Raw genomic sequence first — 22,424 nt, 5'->3', positions numbered from 1 at the left:
TAAACGCATGGTGCAGTAAAACTACTTCTAGAAGTACGTACTTTTCAAAAAGTTACTCAAAATAAATGGAACTGTGTAAATGTATAGAGGTACTATGAACTACAAACACAATTGAAAAGGAAAAAATGTAAAAACTATAATATATGCTCTATCGTCATCATCTAGAAACACAGATACACTTGGTGACACGTGGCCTCAAAATCAAAGTGGGTCCATGGTGATGCTCATTCTGAGAAAAACCTTCCCAGTACACAGAGAGAGAGACTGGAAGAGCACCCACATGAAGGATTGAACACAAGAAAGCCAAACTTTCCTAGAAACGGTGTGAGTTAACAACAATTCTGTTGTTAGCAGGCCTGGATACCGTAGCCATCACACTGGGCTGTAAGACGGAGTCTCCTGTGAGGGAATGTAAGAAGACGTGGGGACAGATGAGACATCTGAGAATAGGAAATCCTCACTAATCTGTGACATCATCGCAATCATATATGTGAAACACAACAAGTCAGCAGGGAAAAACCCTAGCAAGTGAATTACTTTACAATCCAAGGAAATTTTGAGTGAGTGCATGAGAGACTGAGAAGAACAACTGAGTGACCTTAAAAGGCTACGTGGTGGTGCTGGTGCCTGAGTGTGGACATGAAAAGGGGCCTTGAGAGTTATCTCTCAGAGGTGCTGCTGTATTTATAGATCATCTCAAAAAAAAAAAGAAAAGAAAAAAGACCCTGCCCTCATGTTGCACTCCCCCTGAACCCCTCCCTCATTTCCAATTAGCCCGTGATGGCTCGGCTAATGTAATCAGGAGTAACTACAGCGCGCCCGGAGCTTCCTCTCTCAGTCAGCCCCAGACTCAGCACAGACATACACTCCTCACACAGGAAGGTAAGAGCCAAACTCAGCTCCTCTACTCATCCATCCATTCACCTGTCCATCCTTCTCTTCCTCTTCACTGGTCTTCATTCACCATGTCCTCCACTCTGAGGCCATGCTGCTCATTGGCATCCTCATGTGTGCCTCCCTTTTCCACCCATTCATGTTCTCCTGTTTTCCAGAGGCACAAGATCCCTAATTGTTTACCTCCTCTTCATCCCTCACTCCACTTTCCTCTCCATATTCTTTGTAAAATGAACACTTTGAAAATCTGCTAAATGAATTTTATAGAGCTAGTTTAAGTCTTTCCTTCCTGTTTTCTCCTCATCCAAGAGAAACTCTTGTTGCAAATTGAAAAGTGGTGACTATCCTTTGATGCTATGATGCTGTTTATGGCAAACTATTACAGGGACATCTGATGTTTGGCTTCAGCATTAAATCTAGTGAGCAATGCGTGATTAACATGTACTTGTTTGGTTGAGTCGCATTATGGATTGAGCATACATTTAAACTCAGCCCTTGCAAATTAAGGCCTAAATTGTTTTAACTCCATTATCCACTTTAAAGGCTGTAATTAATGTGCTGATGTCAAACTGTGTTTAATTGAAAAGGAATGCCCTCGTGATATGTTGCTTTGGAAAAGCAACTAATCCCAGAAAATAGCTGAAACATCTCAGTCAGAGTACGTACAAGTCGCTGAAATATTTAAATGCTGGAAGACAACTTCAAAAGCAACTATCAGCATCAATAAAACATCTGGAAGCTTGGAAAAAAAAGCAGCAAATGACATTTTTTATTTTATCATTTCTTTCTCTGGGATATTGTAAGTTTTATTTCAGATGTAAAGACGTTTTTAAAAGAGGCCGCCTTTTCTTTAGAGGTAAAGGCTCACTGGAGGTTAAATTCCTTGCAGTCTGTCTCCCAGATGGATGGGCATCAAAGCGGACCCCATAACCTGACAAAACAGCTGCATGGCACGTCCAAATAGCTGCAGGTCTTATTTGTGGCCGCTCAGATTATCTTTCCGTATTTTTAGGAGTCAGATAAATCCTTATATAAGCTAGGTGAGTCATGGTGGGAGCAGCAGACAATGAGGGAATGTTAGAGGAGTCGACTGCGTTCTTAACGGGGAGGCACGGACGGGATTAAAAGTCTTGGTTTTGTCCAGACAAAAGATGGTATTGCCTCCTCAATTCCAAGAGGATCCCCCAGTCGGTCACAGGTCTCGTTTTAAAACTAGAGCCAGTCATGAAGAATGGACAAAACTGACTGGATTTGTAAGAAAAATACGTAGTGTCACAGTAAATCCCAAGCAGCTGCTCGTTTTTTAATAGTCATTACTACGAGTGCCGCTCACAATGACCAGGGAAACAGGGATCTGGCGCTGACAGTTGGAGGTGAGGCCCTGGATGGGTCAGTACACACTTGTATAGTGGGCGTTGGTATGCAGGGAGGGCAAGTGTTGACTGTCTCTAAGCAGGGCTGATAGGAGTTATTTATATCTCCGCAACCGGTCACTCTCTGCTCCTGATGCACAGAACAAAGTGAAATCTGGTAGGAAAGATTAGAGAGAAAACTGTTTTCCTTTTTTTATTTTGAAAGGTCTCACAAATAAATATAGCCTGCAGTCTTTTGATTCTCAGGTGAGTGACTCTTGGTCAAAATGACTGAGCGCTACGACTGCCACTACTGCAAGGAGTCTCTGTTTGGGAAAAAGTACGTTCTTCGAGAGGACAATCCCTACTGTGTGAAATGTTATGAGAGCCTGTACTCCAACACTTGTGAAGAGTGCAAGAAACCCATTGGCTGTAACACCAGGGTAAGTGATTGAACTGAAAAAGAAACACTACAAACATGTACAAGATGAGACTGTGTCATCTTGGCAACAACTATCTGACATTCCTTGCAGGATCTGTCCTACAAGGACCGTCACTGGCATGAGGACTGCTTCAAGTGCTTCCAGTGCAAGCGCTCCCTGGTGGACAAGCCGTTCTCCACCAAGGATGAGCAGCTTCTTTGCACTGAGTGCTACTCCAATGAGTATTCCTCCAAGTGCCATGAGTGCAAGAAAACCATCATGCCAGGTAAAAAGGAAAGCAAATACGCCATGCAAAGATTTCTAGATTTTCCTTTGAAGAGCTTTGATGTGACCAAAAGCAGGCAAGTGGGGGACGTTTCCTGAGGGGTGGGTGGCCTGGTGTGAACAGCGGCATTTCTATCATAACTTCTGCCTTAGGTGAGCTCTTATTTCTGCAAGTTGAGTACTGCTTGCACTGCCCAAAACGGTTCCATTCACCTTTAAATGGACATGCACGTAAGCAATTCAAAAATTATTTGAGGCCCAAGCAACTTATAAAGAATTGACAAGATATTTTTGAGTGCCTGGTACCTCCATGATCAGGCTGAGGTGGCCTGAATGACACTCACAATGAAAAGTAGAAAGAAGTGACCAAAAATAAATTCCATCGCCAGAGGCATCAATAAGTGAAGTGGCATTCACTTATTGAATGAACACTTAATGTTCATTTTAAATCTATGTCCTCATTAACACATCAACACTTAAATCTGCGCTATAATGATTACCTACTGACCGGTTTCCATCCATCCATCCATTTTCTTACACCCTTGTCCCTAGTGGGGTCAGCAGAGGTGCTGGTGCACCAGCGCGACATTTCAGGCGAGAGGCGGGTTACACCCTGGACATGTCGCCAGTCCATTGCAGGGCAATACCTACTGGTTTGTCAAATGAAAAAGATATGAAAAAAAGAAGAAGAAAAAACATGTCTACTTTTCTAACTTCCCACTACTTGTGGCTCTGCTGCATAACTATCAGCTTGTACATGAACAGGAAACATTTGGAAAAACTTTCAGTTTCTGCTCATGTGTTTTTTGTTTAGTTGGTAAAATACAAACTTCCATTGACCTTTTCTTTTTGTTTTTCCACCTTTTAAACTTTTTTACATACTACACCTCTTTCTAATAAAATTATACAATTGTAAAAAAGTTAAGAAATAACCGAGGTTCAGGGTTCCTCCAGTATAGTTGAAATACTCTTATTTCTCCACCTACAGCAGAAAGCCAAAAATGTTAAACTTTGGAGTGTATAGATGTACTGCAGGGGTCCCCAAAGTCGGTCCGCAAGGGCCGGCATCCTGCACATTTTAGTTCTCTCCCTGGTGGTACCAACAACTTTTTCAGCATGTCAGTGTTCTTCTTAGACTTTCTAACGAGCCATCATTTGATCCAGGTGCGTTAAACCAGGGAGAGAACTAAAACATGCAGGATGCTGGACCTGAGGACCAACTTTGGGGACCCCTGACATACAGGATAAACTCCAACCACTTAGTGCTGATTTACGTCTGGTTAAATTTATTCACACCATTCACAATTCAATCAGTCTTATAAACTGACCTGATTGTTATGAGTATACCCAATTACTCTAATTAGGATTCAAAGCTGCCTATTGGTGGTTCCTATAGTTCTGTCTCAGCACTGGTTCTTTTTCTGTCTCCTTAACTTCCTGTTGTCTCTTTCATCTCGATTTCCTGAAGGCTCCAGGAAGATGGAGCACAAGGGCAACAGCTGGCATGAGACCTGCTTCACCTGCAAGCGATGCCAGCAGCCAATCGGTACCAAGAGTTTCATCCCGAAGGAGAACCAAAACTTCTGTGTGCCCTGCTACGAGAAGCAGTTTGCTATGCAGTGTGTGCACTGTAAGAAGGTAGGACTTCAAGCACGTCTATGTGTATTTATGAAACACGAAAGGGTAATAAGATGATGCTCATTCTGATTAGCCCATCACTACCGGTGGGGTGACCTACCGTGACCAGCCCTGGCATAAGGACTGCTTCCTGTGCACCAGCTGCAAGCAGCAGTTGTCTGGCCAGAGGTTCACCTCCAGAGATGACTTTGCCTACTGTCTGAACTGCTTCTGCAACCTTTATGCCAAGAAGTGTGCCTCCTGCACCACCCCGATTAGTGGTAATCAAACAATCCTTGCGCTAACTGGATCCAAAACTGCTCTTCTCAGGTTTCCTGATGGCAGACTTGATGTTTTTTCTTCAGGTCTGGGAGGAAGCAAATACATCTCCTTCGAGGAGCGCCAGTGGCACAACGACTGCTTCAACTGCAAGAAGTGCTCTGTGTCCCTGGTTGGCCGTGGCTTCCTGACTGAACGGGACGATATCCTGTGCCCAGAGTGTGGCAAAGATATCTAACTCAGCCTGAGGGATAACAATACAACTAACAAATAGCAGATATTGAATAAGTACTATTAGACCATAAAATATGTAACATCTTTAACGTAACTATGATTGTACATTGTTTTTAGCTCTGGATTGCACACTAATTGTGTTCTTTGACTTCATGAAGCTTATTCAAAGTTACCTGTAAGTTCCTTCAAGATGAAAATGTATTTACTAATAAAGTAGCTGTAGGCATGAATGTAAAGAGTTGCATGCTAAATAAAGCAACAGCGTTAATTTAAACTTTCAGCCATGAAGTGTAACGTGATCAGCATTTTTTGAGCAGTCAAACCCGATGCAAGTACACCGTGTTCCAAATTATTATTCAAATTGGATTTAAGTGTCATAAAGATTACATTTTTTGTTGTGCTATTAAATTTATAGATGGTATTGTGTGTCAGGGCTCTTTGAATCACTATAATTAATTTCAGAGAGCTGGGTTGATTAGTTTGTCTGGTGAGCTCAATTAAAGGAAATCTACTTAAGAAGGATGTTCCACATTATTAAGCAGGCCACAGGTTTCAAGCAATATGGGAAAGAGAAAGGATCTCTCTGCTGACGAAAATCATCAGATAGTGTAGTGCCGTATGACAAGGTATGGAAACTTTAGATATTTAACAAAAACTGAAGCGTTATCGTACTGTGAAGAGATTTGTGGCTGATTCAGAACAAAGTTGGGTTTGTACAGATAAAAGCATAATGAGGAAGGTTTCCGTTAGACAAATTCATCGGATTAAGAGAGCAGCTGTTAATATGCAATTACAAAGCAGCAAACAGTTATTTGAAGCTGCTGGTGCCTCTGGAACCTCAAGGTGGAGGATCCTCCAGAGGCTTGCAGTGCATGAACCTACTGTTCAGCCACCCCACCATCTCATGCTGTAAGGAATACCACTGTGTCATTGGCTGCTATGATCATAAAAGGGGAGAAACTCATGGTGTAGTCACCATCCTCCTCTGACCTCAACCTTATTGAGAACCTTTGGAGTTTCCTCAAGCAGAAGATCTGAGGGTGGAATGCAGTTCATATCAAAACAGCAGCTCTGGGAAGGTTTTCTGACATCCTGCAAAGAAATTCAAGCAGAAACTTTCCACAAACTCACAAGTTCAATGGATGCAAGAATTGTGCTGTGATATCAAAGAAGGGCTCCTATGTTAACATGTAACTCTGTCTGTTAAGATGTTTTTGATTGAAATAGCTTTTGATCTTAGTACATGTGACCACTTAATGCTGCACATTCAAAGAATGACTGTTTGCAGTTCTTTATAATCCATAAAATGTTTAGAAAATCTGCTATGCATAATAATTTGGAACAGTGGATTTTGAGTTTTTTATTTTTGAAAAAAAATACTGTTCGCATGGGGAGCTTTGTTCAGTAAAATTTGATTTATACTGTAATAGTTCATGACTTGAAAATTATACTGACCATCATTTGCATTGACCATTTAAGAAAATCTGAGAAAATATCACTTGCATAATAATTTGCAACATGGTGTATATCAAAGTTTTCCTATTGACGTCTTTGAGAATCCCAAGTTTTCTCAAATGCAGAATTTGATCTACACTTCCCCTTATATTTTCTTGGGAGAGCGAAAGGCAGATTTTTAGTCAAAAATAAAAACAAATAAATGAAATGAATAAAATAAAAACTGAATTGTAAATTTGTTTTACCTTGAAATTTTTCAGATTTTGTCATAGTTCATCCACAAATGTCACTGCATATTACTGGGATTTTATATGGAAATGCTTTGAGAAAATTAGGTTACAAAACTATATCCCAAGCTCAAAACATTTCAGAGCCAATGTTTAAATCACCACTTCATAATAATAATAAAAAGTAATACAATGGCTTCTCACCTAAACTGATAGCTCAAGTAAGCAGCCAAGATGCTCAAAGCAGCTCTGGAGGAGCTGCAGAGATCCACAGCTCCGGTGGGAAAATCTGTCAAGATATATTATTAGTCAAGCGCTCAACAAATCTGGCCTTCATGGAAAAGTAACAAGAAGAAATCCAACAGAAATCACGTTTAAATTAAGCAGCAAGTCATGCAGTTGATGCAGCAAACATATTTTAAGATGGGAGGGGAAAAAATTAACTTTTTGGCCTACAACGGTTTAGATCAAAGCATATTAATGTGTTAAAATTACCAAGTGAAACTCCAAACCTGAATCAATTTGAAAATCTGCGGCAACATTTGAAAATGTACGTTGCAAGATGGATGTGGGAAAGCTGGCAGAACTGCAAAAGACTTGAAACAGCGATTCAGGCAAGTAATACTATTCGCATTGTACTACAACTCTAATAAGGCCATATTGAACATAATACATGTTTGCTCACTACTAAAAAGCATTAAAAAGATGAGTAAAAAACTCTCTGGAGGAGCTTTAGATAAAACGTAAGTACTGTAGTGTATTAGTTCTGGAAAGCATTTATTGAAAAGTAGTAATTATCAAGTAGTTTTGTAGGACTGATTAAGAGCTGATATAACTTTTTGTAGCCTTTTATAATGTGCAAACAAAATGACTTATAAAAAATGAAAGGGCTTTGACAACAATATTTGATTTTATAATATAACAGTACGTCATGTGCTGTAAATTTTAGAATAAATGTATATGAAATAATTGAGACAAAACCAACAAAACTTTCCTCAAGATTTAAGGCAGCAAAGAGGTTTGTTGAGAATTTATTTTAAAAAACTGTTTCTACAAATGCTGAAAACATTTTTTCCTGTGTGTCTGTAATGAACTTTGTCTACATCAAAGACATCCACTACAAAGGGAAATTATCCTAACCAATAAATACAGCATTACAGGGATCTAAGCTCGGATCAGTTGACGTTCAATATACAAAAGTAGTCATAATTTTCCCAAACCTTCTGCTTGATGCCTATTTAACCCTTGAGCATGATAAATTAAGGATTTTAGAAATATTACTAAATAAAACCTTAATCTTACTGGAATTACAGCAACAACTGAAAAGAATCCATTGGTTACCAAATGACACTGATTCAACTGCTATACAATGTGGTGATTAGGGTAACAAGTCTGTCTCATTGGGGCATCAATATGCCTATCCATATCAAAGTGTAGGATTCTTCTGTATTTTTTATAAACCAGGAAAAATCACATTTTCATCAAATACATGAAATCATCAACAGTCATTCTTATCAAATTTAAAAAATAAAAAAACAACCGAGATGACAGATGCTGGATATGAGGACAAAAAGGGCACTTGAGGCTGCAAAAAGCAACCAGGAAAATCCTGACTTCAACAAGCAGGGTTGATCTCCTGAGCGTCTCTGTCCACCATAAATAAGAATATTAAAGGGGTCCTTATGTACGTCCAAAAAAAAAACGCTCATTACATCTTTTAGTTGGAAAACTGTAATCGTGAGAGGTTAAGCTCTGAGAGGTAAAAGAGATGATGGGGAGAGATTTACGGATGAGTCTGAGCTGCTATGCTGGGTCAGATGTCATGGCCACGTTATGTGTTGGATCTTTTTCTTCACCTCTGGAGATTTTAGAGCACCCTGAAAAAACAAGAGAAAAATTAATCAGAGCACTTAATCGTTATTGTAATCTTTTAAAAACAATATTTGTTCATCATCTTTTCGGGAAAACTCCGTAAGCTGTTATAGTACAATATTTTGAATTGATTTTAAGGATTTCCAGCCGATCAGAGTAACGTCCTACCGAGTCGCCCGTGTCCCGTTTGAGGTTTGCGGTTTCAGAGCCGAGATGTGTGGACGAGGAAGACGACGATGAAGTGCCTGAGAGTTTACGGATGGGGTTGGAAAGATTTGCAGCAGGAGGAGGTTTTAGTCTGTCTGTGACTCCGGCTGACCCTTTCGTGCCCTCGGGTTTCTTCACTTTCAGCGGGCCCGACTGAGAGGACTTCCCGTCAAACACAATCAGTGGTCTCTTCCTGTGTTGGTCATTACAGGAGCTGAAAACACGACAAAAATATCCAACAGATGTTCAGTGTGAAAAGAATTCAGCTTAGTCAAAGATAGACACATCTGCAAAGGAATGAATAAACACTGAGGTCAGTACTGTTTTAATTTTTTTCTACCATTTCTTACATTTATGGTGGACAATTTCTTGTGATCGACCTCAGATCCCAGTAGGGATTTTCCAACTCTCCAAATGCATATCTACTACAATTAGTCCAGTCTGACACAAGTGACACACCTGATACTGAGATATAATTTGATTTTGTTGAATTATGATGTCTCAAAACCATGTTTCCAGGGGTGCTATGGTGGTGTAGGGTTAAATAATGACCCATGTATGAAGGCCTTAGACCTTGTTGCAGCCATAGGTTCGAGTCCCAGCCTGATGCCCTTTCATGCATGTCTTTGCCCTCTCTCATTACCCACTTTCATGTCAAATAAAGGCCACTAAAACCAATAAAACCATTTTTTTAAAAAAAGAAATGCTTCCAAGAACTACACCGGATGAGAAGATTATAGAAAATAAATAATAAATTATCAGCTGTAAAACTGAGTAACAATCATCCATAAGGTGGGAATTTATTGACGAACGGCTGGTACAATGGCTGTGCTCGAAATCAATTGCAAAGAATAAAAAGCTCTTCTAAATGCAATACACTATGCGGGAAGCATGTAGTCTCTCAAAATGTTTCACAAGATCAACAATAAATCAATATTTAAAAGAGACAAGTTGACCTGAAAGGTATTTGAAAGACCCTGTCAGCAATAGCGTGGCAGGAGAGTTAGTATGAGAACGCTGTCAAAAACAATCATGTATTGTACTCTCTGTGTGTAAATGTTACTTCATTAGGTTACATCTTTATGTAACAATAAAAATACAAAAATAAAGAATGATTCAGGAAATGCTCATCTAAAATCCTTATGATGGGTGTTTTTTGACATTAGAGGTTTACAAAAAATTTAAAAATGCAACTTCTTTTAATACTTAGCTTTGTCTAAAATCGATATTTTCGATATTTTTTTCACTTTATGTGTTAATTTTTTTTAAAAAATTTATTTTATTTTGTGGTGTTAAATAACACGTGGGATAAAATATATTTAAAATATGCAAGAGTTCCTTGGGGTAAATATAGAAAAAGTAGCCTAGCCGACAGCAAGAAATGTATCCTTCAGATAAAATCCATCAATGTAATGCAGCCTGAAGAGTGAACCTTGACCTTTCTGACCTGTGTCCAGCGGCTGTCTGTCTCCTGCGGCTCTTCTGCATCCTCCGTCCCCAGCGGTTGTTGGGTAAAGTCCTCTGCGGCAGCGGGATGACATGCCGTAGGTAGAGCTCTGTGAGCCGGTCCCTGTCTTCACAGGCTCTGGTACCGACATTTCTCTGGTTCAGAACAAAGAAAACCTCAGAGTCCAACATAAAATTCACACAACAAGCACTGAGAGAGAGAGAGAGAGAGAGTTAAACATAAAATAGCCCTACTGTTTAGCTGACAAGCTAAAATGTAAACATTCTTCTTTTTTCCACAATCAAAGGATCACCTCCGCATCCATCTTAAACATTTAACTCACCTCCTTTAAAATGAGCTGCATAAAATCTTGAGATAGAAGCTCAGGGTGAAGTAAGAGGTCCGCATCTGAGGTCGAAACACTCTGTTTATTTTGTCCAGTGGAAGCAGCCATTGTTGCTACTCTTCTTCTTCGAGGATTTGTCGACGATGGCTTCTCCTTTGCAATCCTGTACTGCCACCTGCTGGACACAACAGGCTCTTTCTGCTGTGTCTTTCAGAAGGCTGTTTTCTTTCTTAATTTCTTGGTAAATTCCTACATTTCATGATAAACGAAACTCTCGAATAGGAAAGAATCATTCGAGAAAGGCACTAGCTCCTTGAGAGTCAAGTAGCCACAGAAGATGGATGAGCAGATAGATGGATGGACAAAGGCCTAGACTATATTTTTTTCCTATTTTAGGAAAAACACACACACTTAGTGGAACTTCATACAAAAAAAATCTTTAATAACCTTGCTTTGCCTTTCAAAAAATTAGAAATTAAACTCAACAAACATTTAAAACTGACAAAACAACTGTTTGATATTACAAAATTCTGCACTTCTTGGTATTGGTTAGTTTTTTTTTTAATAGCTTGCTGAACATTTATACTGCCTGATTTGTCTGTAACCCCTTCACTTTTACACATTTGACAACAACAGTATTTCCCCCCCCCCAATGATTTGTTTCAGGACAACAGGTTACAGCGTGCAGCAGACAGGTCAAACCAGTAGCTCACAAGGGAAGATGTAAAACAGGTGGAACTTCTGTAATAATCTGCAAACTAAGCATATATTTACTTATGGAAACAAACAGTAGACAATATACTGCACATGATGTTTTCAGAAGATATGATGTGTTTCTTCTATTTCATTTTTTACATTTTTGTGCACAGAAAGGACACACTGGCTCAGTGCCATATAAGACTGTTCACACCATTGTTACAACCCAGAACTTTTACGTGTTTTATTAAGATTTTATGTGTTAGGACAACACAAAGTAGCACATAATTGTGTAATGTAAGAAAAATGATACATAGTTTTCAAGATAAAATGAAAAGTGAATAAATGGGGTGGGATAGGCTATACAAAATTACCCCAAGCTTTCAGCATCTCACTGAGCACTACATAATCCATCATCTTAAAGCAAATGGAGTGTAGTACAACATCAAGCTTATCAAGACATAGGAAGGTGTTTTACATTCTATTCACTTCCACCCCATTGTTAAACCATGGTAGTGGCAGCATTCTGTTGTGGAAAGGTTTTTCTTCAGCAGGGAGAACTAATCTGGTCGGAGTTGATTGGAACAGTGATGGAGTTAAATAAAGGACTATCGTGGAAGAAAACCGGAGGCTGTGAAGCTTTTCCTTCCAGCAGGACAGCAACCCTAAACATACAGACAGAACTACAATAGAATGGTTTAGATCAGGGGTGTCCTATTCCACTCCTCTAGATCTTCCGTCCTGCAGCTTTGAGATGCATCCATGTTTTCTTACACCTGAATCACATTAATGATCCTGTTGGAGAAACTGTATATATTTATCAGACATTTGCTTAAACATTGTATATTCTGAATTGCTTTAACTATATTTCTGAGTGTGTTAAGTACGCACGGTTTAGAACAAAAAAGTAAAAATCTTAGAATGGCCCAGTCAAAGTGCAGATCTATCTCTACCTGAAAATATGCATCGAGACTTCAGAATAAATGTTTACACACCTTCTCCAGGTATGAAACATTGCTTAAAGTTAGCTTACATAAAATGATGGGAACAAATGTCATCCTCTGATGTATGTGCTACTTTGTGTTGGAGTATGCACATGAGTTTATGGTTGCAAACAAAACAATGTGAAAAAGTTCAAGAGATTATGTTTAGATGGAGTGTTCATTATTGAATCTATGTTTTGTGGTATATTGCTTTTAAACATACTTCCTGTTGGGCAGCATTTAAAACAAGAAAACATCTAGCAGAAGGGTCAGTTGCTGTTTCACACAGCAGACTGAGTCTCGCTGCACACATAAATGTTGCTGGGCCTCACTCTCCTGTGGCTCCTGCCTGGCATTCGGGGACACAGCCTGCAGCTTTTGGGGATGAACTCCTGACAGGCCTCCCTGAACTTGCGGATCCTCCAGCAGTAGATGACGGGGTTGAACACCGTCTTCAGGTAGCTGAGCCACAGAGCGCCGATGCTCACCGGGTAGAAGATGGGGCTGTAATAGAACTGCCGGCTGAACACGGCCAACAGGCTGACCACGGTGTGGGGCAGCCAACACACGGAGAAACCCACGAAGAGGATGAGGATGGTGGTGAAAGCTCGGGTCTTGAAGCTCATGTCCACCTTGATGTGAGGCGGCCGCTGCAGCCCGGTGAGCCTCATCTTGCTGACCTGGTTGAGGGCGGGCAGACAGGAACGCTCGCTGGCGTGGTTGTGTATGCGCAGGGTGTTGCGGCGCACCGTGTTTAGGATACACATGTACGAGTACAGCATGACAGCAAAAGGTACAAAGAACACGGCCACAGCCAAGAGCACCGTGTACCCCCGGTCTGCCATTGACTCGCTGTATCCCAGCACGCACTGCGGTGCCCAGGTGCCCCCGATCCCTGCTGCACCTGTCCTCCACCCAACCACGGATGGCAGCGACACGCACAGGCTCAGCACCCAGGAACCTGCTATCAGCACTTTGGCCCTATGTGGGGTCAGCTTGTCCTGCCGTTGCACAATGATGAGAAATCGGTCCACGCTGATGATGAGGAGAATGGACACCCCTTCCAGAACAAACAGCCAGTACAGCATGATGGAGGCCCGGCAGAAGCCGCTCCCGAAGCTCCAGTCGGCGGTAGCCACGGTGACAGCGGTGAAGGGCATGCAGAGCAGCGAGAGCATTATGTCAGAGAAAGCCAATGTGGCCAGCAGGAGATTGATAGCTGAGCGCATGGCGGGCTTCTGGTAGACGATCAGACAAACGATTGCGTTGCCGAGGAAACCAATGGTTATCATGAAGATCATAATGGCCGCCAGTGTCACCCGGAGAGGGACCGATATGAGAGGAGGCGACACTTCCGGCGGAAGAGTTTCTGCTGGTTGCTCCACATCTGGCTCCAAGAGGTCACAATCGTCCAGCAGGCTTTCGTTACAAAAAGCCATGGCAGCTTTCATCAGGCACAATCAACCCAGGGGAAGAAGAACATAGCTGGCTGGATGCTGTCACTCTGAACAGTTTACCAAGTGATGTTTCTGGCAAAACCTGGAACAGGAAGACAAGAGTAAAAAACTTTGTGATTTCGTAAAGTGAATGCAGTGTTTTTCTGAAGTACGTTAATATTTTTAGATTTTGTCATGTACAACTGCAGACTTTTGAGAAAAGAAAGGAGAGGAAAGCAAGCTTTTTCACAGTTTTGCAAATAGAAAGTTTAAAAATTTTATTCATCCCCTTATTCTGTGGTACCCCTGAATAAAATCCAGCTCAACTATCTGCCATCAGAGGTAAGCTAATTAGTAAATGGAATAGCTCCAGCAATGTTCTTATACAACTCTAACTAGCTTCTTTTTACCTGCTAAATTAAAGAATCCACTCAGCATGATGCTGCTACCGCTATGTTTCACTGATGCACCACAGACAGCATTTTGCATGTAGACCACAAAGTTCAGTTTTGATCTTGTCGATGTCAGCTGTGTCCTCTAAATGGCTTAGGGTGAACAACAAATGAGACTACTTATGGCTTTTTCTATTTAAGAAAGGATTTTATCTTTCCACATCTCTATAATACACTCCACATTTCCATGTAGAATAGTTCATGCAATAGTTCTTCATTGTTTTTCAGCCCTTCCCACCTGAGTTGTGGATCTCTGTTGCTCCTCCAGATGTACATCTGCTTACTGCTTCTCTGATCACTGCTCTCTTGATCTTTTTTAGTTTAGGTAGACGGCTATCTCTAAATCGGTTTGCATTTGTACCAGATGTTTAACAATCTGTGCAAAGAACCAAAGATCAAAGTTGATAGAAAGGATCCTCAGAAGTTTCATGATCTGAGGACAGTTTGTGGAAGAATAGATCAAAAATAATTTCTTGTGATGCTTGTGACTAGTTTCTCCATAAGATGTCTTGAAGTTTTTGTTACCAATAAAAGGCTTTCATGTGTTCAATTACTCCATATGTCCTTCGATTTTTTTTTTCTTACATATGCATTTATTTGAGGACAAATTTTGTATATGTGGATCACTTGTGTTGCTACCAACATCTGGTGTGAATTTCATGTCAGTGGAAATGCTTCAAAAATATTCACTGAGGAAAGTGTTGACAATTCAATACTGCTTTTACCCGCTGTTTATAGGCCTGGAAAACAGGAGAGAAATGTGTCGCCGAGCTCAGTCCACAGAAGTTGATGATTAACTGCCAAGCGGTCATCATCAGAGTTTCACACGAGTGGGAATATACACATTTACAGCCCACTCACGGTGCAGTCAGCTGTCATCCTAATCCACTCTCCCTCTAGGTTGCCTTATTGGATAATGATGATGCAGCTTTATTAAGTCAGAGACATGTGAGTCACCCCTGAGTGCGTGGTGACTTTCAGCATGATAAGATTATTATTATTATTACACTTTAACTGTCATGGTAGTTAGGGCTCTGTTCTGTTTTAGCCGTTATATTTAAAGGAACCATATTTTCTTTATTGGCAACACTTCAAGATGGCTGCTGCATGTCTTCAATTTTTTGGCAAAACTAAAGGTGACACCCTATCTCATCATGTTAACTATAACTTAAAATGATTTCAAAAATGACTTATTAGGCTTACATATTTTTTGTTGTTGTTCTATTTTAGATTGAAATACCAGAAAGTAATGAAAATATATTATTTTATATTGGTGGGCATTGTCAAACTAATTTTCAAAGTTCAAGTGGGGGCAATGTGGATATTTATATACATACTAAAAGCCAACATTATATGAATTCTTAATTGCACTTTCATCCAGCTACAGTTTATATTGCAATGCAAAATAGTTCAAATCTTTCCAGACATGAAACCTTTTAAAATATGGATATAAGCAAACCAGGACTGTGAGTATATTCCCTTATTTATGGCACCTCTGGTAAAGATATAAAACCTTTAAAACTATCTCTGGCTATCTTTATAACTGAAGTATAAGTATATTTTTGTTATCAAAATGTCCAATGCGAGATAAAACTACTGGAGTAGCAAATTAATTTATTTCAAGTATTTTAAACATAAAGCATCGAAATCCAATTTAGAAGATCAACACTAATATTAACTCATTTGATGTAAGTTATATTTCTCTATAAAAGGTTTATAATTTCAATGTAATTGTAATGTCTTGCATAAATGTAGATTAAAATCAGAATCCAATAAATAAATCAGAATCCTATCATTTCTAAAAAAAAAAAAAAAAAAAAAAGAGAGAGAGAAAGAAAACAAAACAAAAATTAATTGCAAAAAACAACAAAGAAAATCATCTTTGCAGAACTGAAATCTTTCAAGTCACTGCATAGTGATGCTGGTTGTTGCCATGGAAACAAGGTCAGCAGTTCCATGGCAACAAGCAGCTCTCACTTTCATCCGCTGTGCACAACTGTCAAAAAGAAATGCTCATGATCAGCCTGTCTGCGCAGACAGAAGAGGATTACAGTCCCCGTATGAATAAAGGCCAAATAAACAGCAACAGCTCATCTGCTTTAGGGTCGCAGTTTTCAGGTGTGGTCAGACCTACAGCCCTGCTGCGATTATAGCTGGGTGGCCTGAGATAGAGCCGCGAATTTCTTCATTTTCATGCAGATTTTAAGTCATTTTTCCCCCACCGGATGTTCCCAACATTTTCCCTCTATTAAAGTTTCTCTCTTTTTTGACTCAGCTCCGTCACTTGGGCTGCACAGCGTGTTCTCAGCTCGACACGCGAATATGGATTTCTCCCGCAGATGATTTACTTTGCTGCTAGCCGCATTCGTCGTTTTTCTACGGAAACCGAAGGAGAAAATGCCCTCTTAAGAGAACCGACCGAAATCTCTTTAAATGCTCCCCAGAATGACTTACCTGATACAAGAGGTTTGAGGGTAAAAAAGGAGTCGTTCCCGTGCCTTTTATCCGGCGCATGCCAGCGTTGTTATGAGAAGATGTCCCATTGCAACATTTCACTGCCGGATCGATCGTGCAGCCATCGTGCCGCCCGTGGGCGCTGCTGACGCCAGAGGAGCAGGTGGTCTCTGAGTTAAAGGAGCAGTCAGGCAGGAAGCATGATCTTCCTCACGATGTTCCGCCTTATGGCCAACTTCGCCATGCTGCATCAATTGCTCCCGACAAGTGTGTTCGATAAAGATAAAAAATGACGACTTTGTCATTATGTTTATTATTTTTTTTATGTAATCAAGTTTAGAATAGGTTAAATTGGAACAGAAAGCTCTGCCACAGAATTGAAGTCTGGACTTTGACTGGACCATATGGCTCTCAAGCTGTGGAAAGTACCTCAGAGAGTTTTGACTTCTTGGATTCTCAGAAGAAAGATTTTGTATCAATTCCAGTGCGCTATGTGCTGGGATACTTCTGTTGACTTCAAGCTAAAGTTTGCTGTTATCCAGTTGTATTTGCTTATTGATGTCTTCACTGACCAGACTGCAGCTAGCCAGTTGGACTGTACACAATAATAAAGTATTTCTATCCGTTTGCACTTTTCAATAAAGACGTTTATTTAAGATAGTGCTGCTTGGAGACCTTAACGTTTGCTTTATTGGTACTTGTATAAAAATTTGAGCTGAAATATGGAGTTTAAATATTTCGTTAAAGCTCTGACTTTATGTTAAGGGTTGTCATCCTGCTGCAGTGAACCTCCAGCTCAAACTCAAACACTTTGCAACTTCCAACAGGTTTTGTTTTTTCATAATGTTCCTTTTTCTACTTCCATCCAGCCTTCCAACAATTTTGAACAGATTGCCTGTTCTTCCTGAAAAAAGACAACCCACATCAAGATGCTGCCATCCCTATGTTTCACAGACAATGGTGCGTTCAGGGTGATGGGCAATGTGTGTGTTTCCTCCATGTAAAATATTCTGCATCAAGGCCAAAACATTCAGCTGTATCTCATCTAACCAGAGCCTCTTTGTCTGCATGTTTGCTGTGTCCTCTTCGGACTTTCTTTTATCAATAGTTCTTTTTTTCAATAAAGGTCAGATTAAACAAGCAAACACCTGGCAAGCAGAGTTATAGTGATCATCCTATAGGCAGATGTGTAGGAAAAGATAAGTTATTTATAGACAGACATGTAGCTAAAATGTTAATTGTATTATTTTTTCTAATGTCCATTAAATTTACAAAATTAATAATAAAAACAGCATTTTTTTTAAAAAAGAAGTCCTTCTGGTGATTGTTCAGTTCTGAATGAATCACATATTCATTGCGTAACTCATTAACATGACTCATCTAGATTAGCTTCATAACTGAGAAACAAATCCAGTTTTTTCCAAAGGTAATTTATTTGTGTTTGTCCAAATTGGAAAATTGTTTTGCTTGTTCCAAATTTATTTTATTATCGCCCTTGGTGTTGTCAACGTATTGTTTTGCTTTATTTATTTTTGTTGAAGGCAAATGGGTTTGTTTTTGTTCTTATCCCTTTCTTTTTTTAACCCAGAACCATTAATAAAGTTCACATGCGTTGCTAATTCTCTCCAGAAGATGGCAGTATTGCTGTAATGCTAACTTCCTTCTGGTCAAGCTATTCTGCATTGTACTGTATGTTCAGGTACTGATTGAATTACTGTTTGCTTTTAACTTATATGTATTTAATATCTGTCTACATTAATACAAAAAATAAATATCCTGTTTTCCTTCTGATCTTATTGATTTTTAATTGAATGCCAAAGGGGAGTAAAACCTCCCCTTCACACACAGGCTTTCCACAAATATTTTAGTTTTTGCAATAGATATCTGGTGTGCTCATACAGAAACAGCTACGTTTAGTCACTTAGCATGCAGGCCGATATTCTTTCAAATGGCATGCTTGTCTAAATTGGCATCGTGCCCATGTGCTGAACATGCCCATCAAACGAGTTCCACTCCAGCGGTCTGGCACATGCATGCTTGTCACGTTCGGTGGCAGCCACACAACAAAGCTTGCTGGAAAGACAATTCATTTCCCCGTCCGTCGTTCCACAGATGTTTGCTTTAATTCCTTCCTGATTGGGAGACTTTGGTACCTGCTCCATCAGTCAGCGAAGAAAAAGCAAACACAAGCAAAGTGAAAAATCTCTTTTGATCAGAACCTTCAGACGGGAGAGGACACTGAGCTTTGTTCAGGGTTTTTTGTTTTTTTTTTTAAAAAGAGGGAAAAGTCAAGACTCTTTAAAATGCACTCGCACGCACCGAATAGGGGCACTTTTTAGGATCTTCTGATTCCAGGAAATCATTACTCACCTCATGAGTTTCTGCTCTTTTCTGTAGAACCCGCAGTGTGTTAATCAGTGCTAGACGTGGTGGTTAACATATCTCCCTGTTGTAAAAAATAATTAACACAGAGCAGTGGGGATTGATAATGTTCAAACTGGATTGAAACAGTTGTAGATTGGGGCTTTGCCGCTGTTAAATGATTAGTTTGATGCAGGCGCAGGTGTTAGTCAGCTGAATGTGTGGCTGTGCTGCAAACTGTGAGACACAAACAACAACTATTAAAGAGGGGGATTAATCTCGCAGTAATTGCTTCATGTAAAGCACCTCTGAACAAGGCTTTAAGAGCAATTATGAGCAATCATATTAGTAGTTACAACTGCAAGGAGGTAATAACATCCTCGGTGTGGAACTGCAATCACCACATGGCTCAGAGACGCAGGAAACAATAATCTATTGATGAATGATGTCACTTTTGAGCTGAGCACACAGACACAATTTGATTCCTCATATGAACGTTGCATGTTTTTTTAAATATATATATACGAGCCGAGCCTGTTCTGCTGATTGAGGAGTTTGCATGTCTGTAGCATCATCAGCTCGTCCTCTTCAAATCCCAGCATTGATATTCACTGAGCGACGTGTGATGACAAAACCCTTTAAACATCTTTTTATCCCCCAATTCCAGACTTATCTCCTATCTTTGCATCGCCAGGCTTTGAGGGGATCACAACACAATCCTGCAAGCGTATATTATACCTCCATTTTCTTCTTGCTGCTAAGAGGGAAGATGTCATGTTAAAAGGCAAAGGATAGATGTTGACCATTAACACTGTGACCGAGGATGCTGCTAAAATGTGCAGAGGACTTTCTTTTTTACTTATTTTTATCGAAAAATGTTTGTGAAAGGACATAAAATGTCAAGTTGTGTAAAGTTGCATCAAAGTTTTGGTTTAAGTTTGACTGCTAATGTCTCAGGAATAAAATATAGTTGCAAAAATGAATTTAATAAGTATGTTTGCAAAATAACTCATTTAAAAATCAACCATAAAAGAAGAAGAAAAAGAAACGTTTTATCAAACGTAACAGAAAAGAAAATATACAAGAGAATTGTCAGAAATGCAAAACAAGGAGATCATCCATCCACTGTTTATGCCTGTATATCCTTGCAGGGTCACAAGAGGTCATGATACAAGAGGCAGGGTACACCATGGACAGGTCACCAAAACACAAAATATTAAAAGATGTTGTAGCAAAATGTAGAACTGGACAAAATAAAAATAAAAAAACAGTAACTAAGTTGGCAAAAATACTAAGCAAAATATTGGCTGAAGATAGCAAAAGCAAACAAACTGATTCAATTAACCAAAGCAAGATGACTAAAACCTTAAACTTCAAAAGTTTTTTCAGCAAATTGTGAAAAACAAAACAATTTGTTCTTTCTGAAACAAAACAGGAGAAATACAGCATAAAACAAAAACAAAAAAGAGGCAGGATATGCAAATTATAACTAATATGTAATCAGTGTGTTATAAAACAAAACTTTATAACTCAACACGGCAAAACAAAAATATGGAAGCTGTTTGGTAATAAAAAAAACAAATCACCAAAAGGGAAAAAACAGAGAAAGTTCAAAAAAATGACCAAGCAAAACAAAATGACAAACAAATTCAAGTAAATAAACCAAAACTAATAATGTATCTTTATTGTAAAACAAAACATTTTCAAAGAATTTAAAGCATCTATTTTAAACAAATCAGAAACTGTACTAGAAAAAAATACAAACAGGCTAAAAGAAATAACAGCAAAAATAGGAAAATAAATAAAGTTAGCAAAAAAAACATAACAGAAGAAATTCATCTTCAAAAATACAAAACTTTTGATGATGTCAGCAAAAAAAGGAAGACCACCTGTCATATAAATACAGTAACACCAGTGCAATTAAGTCTGTAAAAACAAAATCAACAGAAAGTAAAACTCCCATCAAAAACTACATTTCTGTTAAACTAAATTATAAATTGTTGTGTTTTTGTCTTTAAAGGTTTTTTTTGTTGTTCTGAAAAATACCCTGAGAAAATCGCGTTTTCTGAAAAACTGTCAGTGAAAATGTTTTATTTCTTCTGTTCTCAAATAGTTTAAATGTTGCTGCTGTGGTTTGTTGGGAAAAAAAACCTTCTCAAGCTTTGATTTTCGCTCTATTTTCACAGTGTAGCGTTATTGGTTTTTCTTGTTGCAGTTTGTCCAAAGTCTGTCCAGACTTTTCCTGAAACTCTGCCAGCTGCCCAGCGAGGAACAACAAACGAACACCTTGTACAGTTTCTGCCGCCTGCTTGGGTGTTTTGACAAATCTACACGGCAAGCTACTCCAGCGGTAAAAGATATAAAATACTGATTTCATTATGTAGCGTATGGAGTGACAGCTCCAGAAGAGAAAAATAAAAATAAAAATCACGTGTATAAGGCAGTGTTTTGTTTGCATGCCAGCACAGACAGTGACCAAAAGTGATGCATTAACTTCCTGGTTTGTTGTTTACCTCCCAGCAGCTACAGTAGCAGGAAACCTTTGAACTCTCGCAAGGGATCAGACAACCTCTGTGACTTTTTCTACAGCTTCTCCCCCTCACCGTCAGCGTCCCCAGATGTCCAACATCATCTCATGGATTATTGTGATATTTAGAGACAAGGAGATGAAATTACAGGCTGTTTGTTAACCCTCGCTCACTCGGCTCCCATCTCCCCAAACCCATCATCCGTGGCAAAAGATCCGCTTGCTGCCTCGTGTCACTCCATCTCTCCGTCACCTTGGCAACTGCTGCCGAGGTGAACCGCCATCTGGGATAGCCGACCCCATCCGCTGGCTGATTTCCACGGAGCTGCAGTCCACAGCACTGCCACACCGGCTGGTCTGATGTGCGGTTTATCACCCCACGAACGGGCTCATTAACTGATCCGTGATCAGTTCAGCCACTCTTGATGGGGTTAGAGGGGCTCTAACAGAAACATGAGGCAAATTATTCAGATTTGTGCTCAGTGTGAGAGCAAACTAATTTGTTTTAACAAATTTGGGGTGCTGATCTTCCTTAGATCCTCTGTGTCTACGTCAGCCTTCCTCTGTAAACGAGGAGTCCTAAAAAATGCCCTTCATTATCTTTTTTTCTAACCCACAAAACCAGCACATGATTTAAAATAAAAAGAACTTGGTGTTGATTTCCCTGCATCTACGTGAAAATATCACGTAGATGCAGGGATAAGTATATTGTCTATACTTTTTGACAATATCAAAAAGTATAGACCAATCAAGGGTTTTTTTAGGCCTTAAATGGCCACAAAAATCACAGATCACGTCTTAGTTTATCAAAACCTAAGCAGAGATGATGCTGATGAGATGTGAGCATGTGAATGTAAGAACAAATGATGATCATCTCA

The 22,424-nt window shown here is 39.5% G+C and overlaps 3 protein-coding genes across 4 annotated transcripts; 1 reads left to right on the top strand and 2 right to left on the bottom strand.

The window, feature by feature from the left end:
- Positions 1-756: 756 nt before the first annotated feature.
- fhl2a (four and a half LIM domains 2a) lies at positions 757-5,500 on the top strand. 2 transcript variants are annotated; one of them, XM_032568844.1, is made up of 6 exons: positions 757-882; positions 2,514-2,689; positions 2,780-2,954; positions 4,422-4,591; positions 4,665-4,851; positions 4,936-5,500. In XM_032568844.1, exons 2-6 carry the CDS (start codon positions 2,534-2,536, stop codon positions 5,085-5,087), a joined length of 840 nt encoding a protein of 279 aa, XP_032424735.1. In that variant the 5' UTR covers positions 757-882; positions 2,514-2,533; the 3' UTR covers positions 5,088-5,500. The 2 variants fall into 2 exon arrangements, with proteins under 2 accessions (XP_032424735.1, XP_032424736.1); XM_032568845.1 differs by lacking the exon at positions 757-882 and adding an exon at positions 2,028-2,424.
- Positions 5,501-7,760: 2,260 nt separating this feature from the next.
- Positions 7,761-10,784, bottom strand: c7h2orf49 (chromosome 7 C2orf49 homolog). The gene is made up of 4 exons (XM_032568235.1): positions 10,635-10,784; positions 10,292-10,446; positions 8,806-9,058; positions 7,761-8,642 (listed from the first exon to the last, which is right to left on the bottom strand). Exons 1-4 carry the CDS (start codon positions 10,743-10,745, stop codon positions 8,586-8,588), a joined length of 576 nt encoding a protein of 191 aa, XP_032424126.1. The 5' UTR covers positions 10,746-10,784; the 3' UTR covers positions 7,761-8,585.
- A 406-nt stretch (positions 10,785-11,190) lies between these two features.
- Positions 11,191-18,412, bottom strand: gpr45 (G protein-coupled receptor 45). The gene is made up of 2 exons (XM_032568234.1): positions 16,659-18,412; positions 11,191-13,855 (listed from the first exon to the last, which is right to left on the bottom strand). Exon 2 carries the CDS (start codon positions 13,765-13,767, stop codon positions 12,598-12,600), a length of 1,170 nt encoding a protein of 389 aa, XP_032424125.1. The 5' UTR covers positions 13,768-13,855; positions 16,659-18,412; the 3' UTR covers positions 11,191-12,597.
- Positions 18,413-22,424: the final 4,012 nt, after the last annotated feature.

The sequence above is a fragment of the Xiphophorus hellerii genome, chromosome 7 (assembly GCF_003331165.1).
Source record: "Xiphophorus hellerii strain 12219 chromosome 7, Xiphophorus_hellerii-4.1, whole genome shotgun sequence".
In the NCBI taxonomy this organism is placed as follows: Eukaryota; Metazoa; Chordata; class Actinopteri; order Cyprinodontiformes; family Poeciliidae; genus Xiphophorus; species Xiphophorus hellerii.
The sequence above is the reverse complement of the archived record's forward strand: the minus strand, read 5'-3'. Positions and strand labels throughout refer to the sequence as shown.

Coding starts and splice junctions, on each gene's coding strand:
- fhl2a (XM_032568844.1), top strand. CDS start 2,534: ATGACTGAGCGCTACGACTGCCACTACTGCAAGGAGTCTCTGTTTGGG. Junction 4,592..4,664: donor AGTGTGTGCACTGTAAGAAG/GTAGGACTTCAA, acceptor CATTCTGATTAG/CCCATCACTACCGGTGGGGT. Junction 4,852..4,935: donor CTGCACCACCCCGATTAGTG/GTAATCAAACAA, acceptor TTTTTTCTTCAG/GTCTGGGAGGAAGCAAATAC.
- c7h2orf49 (XM_032568235.1), bottom strand. CDS start 10,745: ATGGCTGCTTCCACTGGACAAAATAAACAGAGTGTTTCGACCTCAGAT. Junction 10,447..10,634: donor TGCAGCTCATTTTAAAGGAG/GTGAGTTAAATG, acceptor GTTCTGAACCAG/AGAAATGTCGGTACCAGAGC. Junction 9,059..10,291: donor CAGACAGCCGCTGGACACAG/GTCAGAAAGGTC, acceptor TCGTGTTTTCAG/CTCCTGTAATGACCAACACA.
- gpr45 (XM_032568234.1), bottom strand. CDS start 13,767: ATGAAAGCTGCCATGGCTTTTTGTAACGAAAGCCTGCTGGACGATTGT.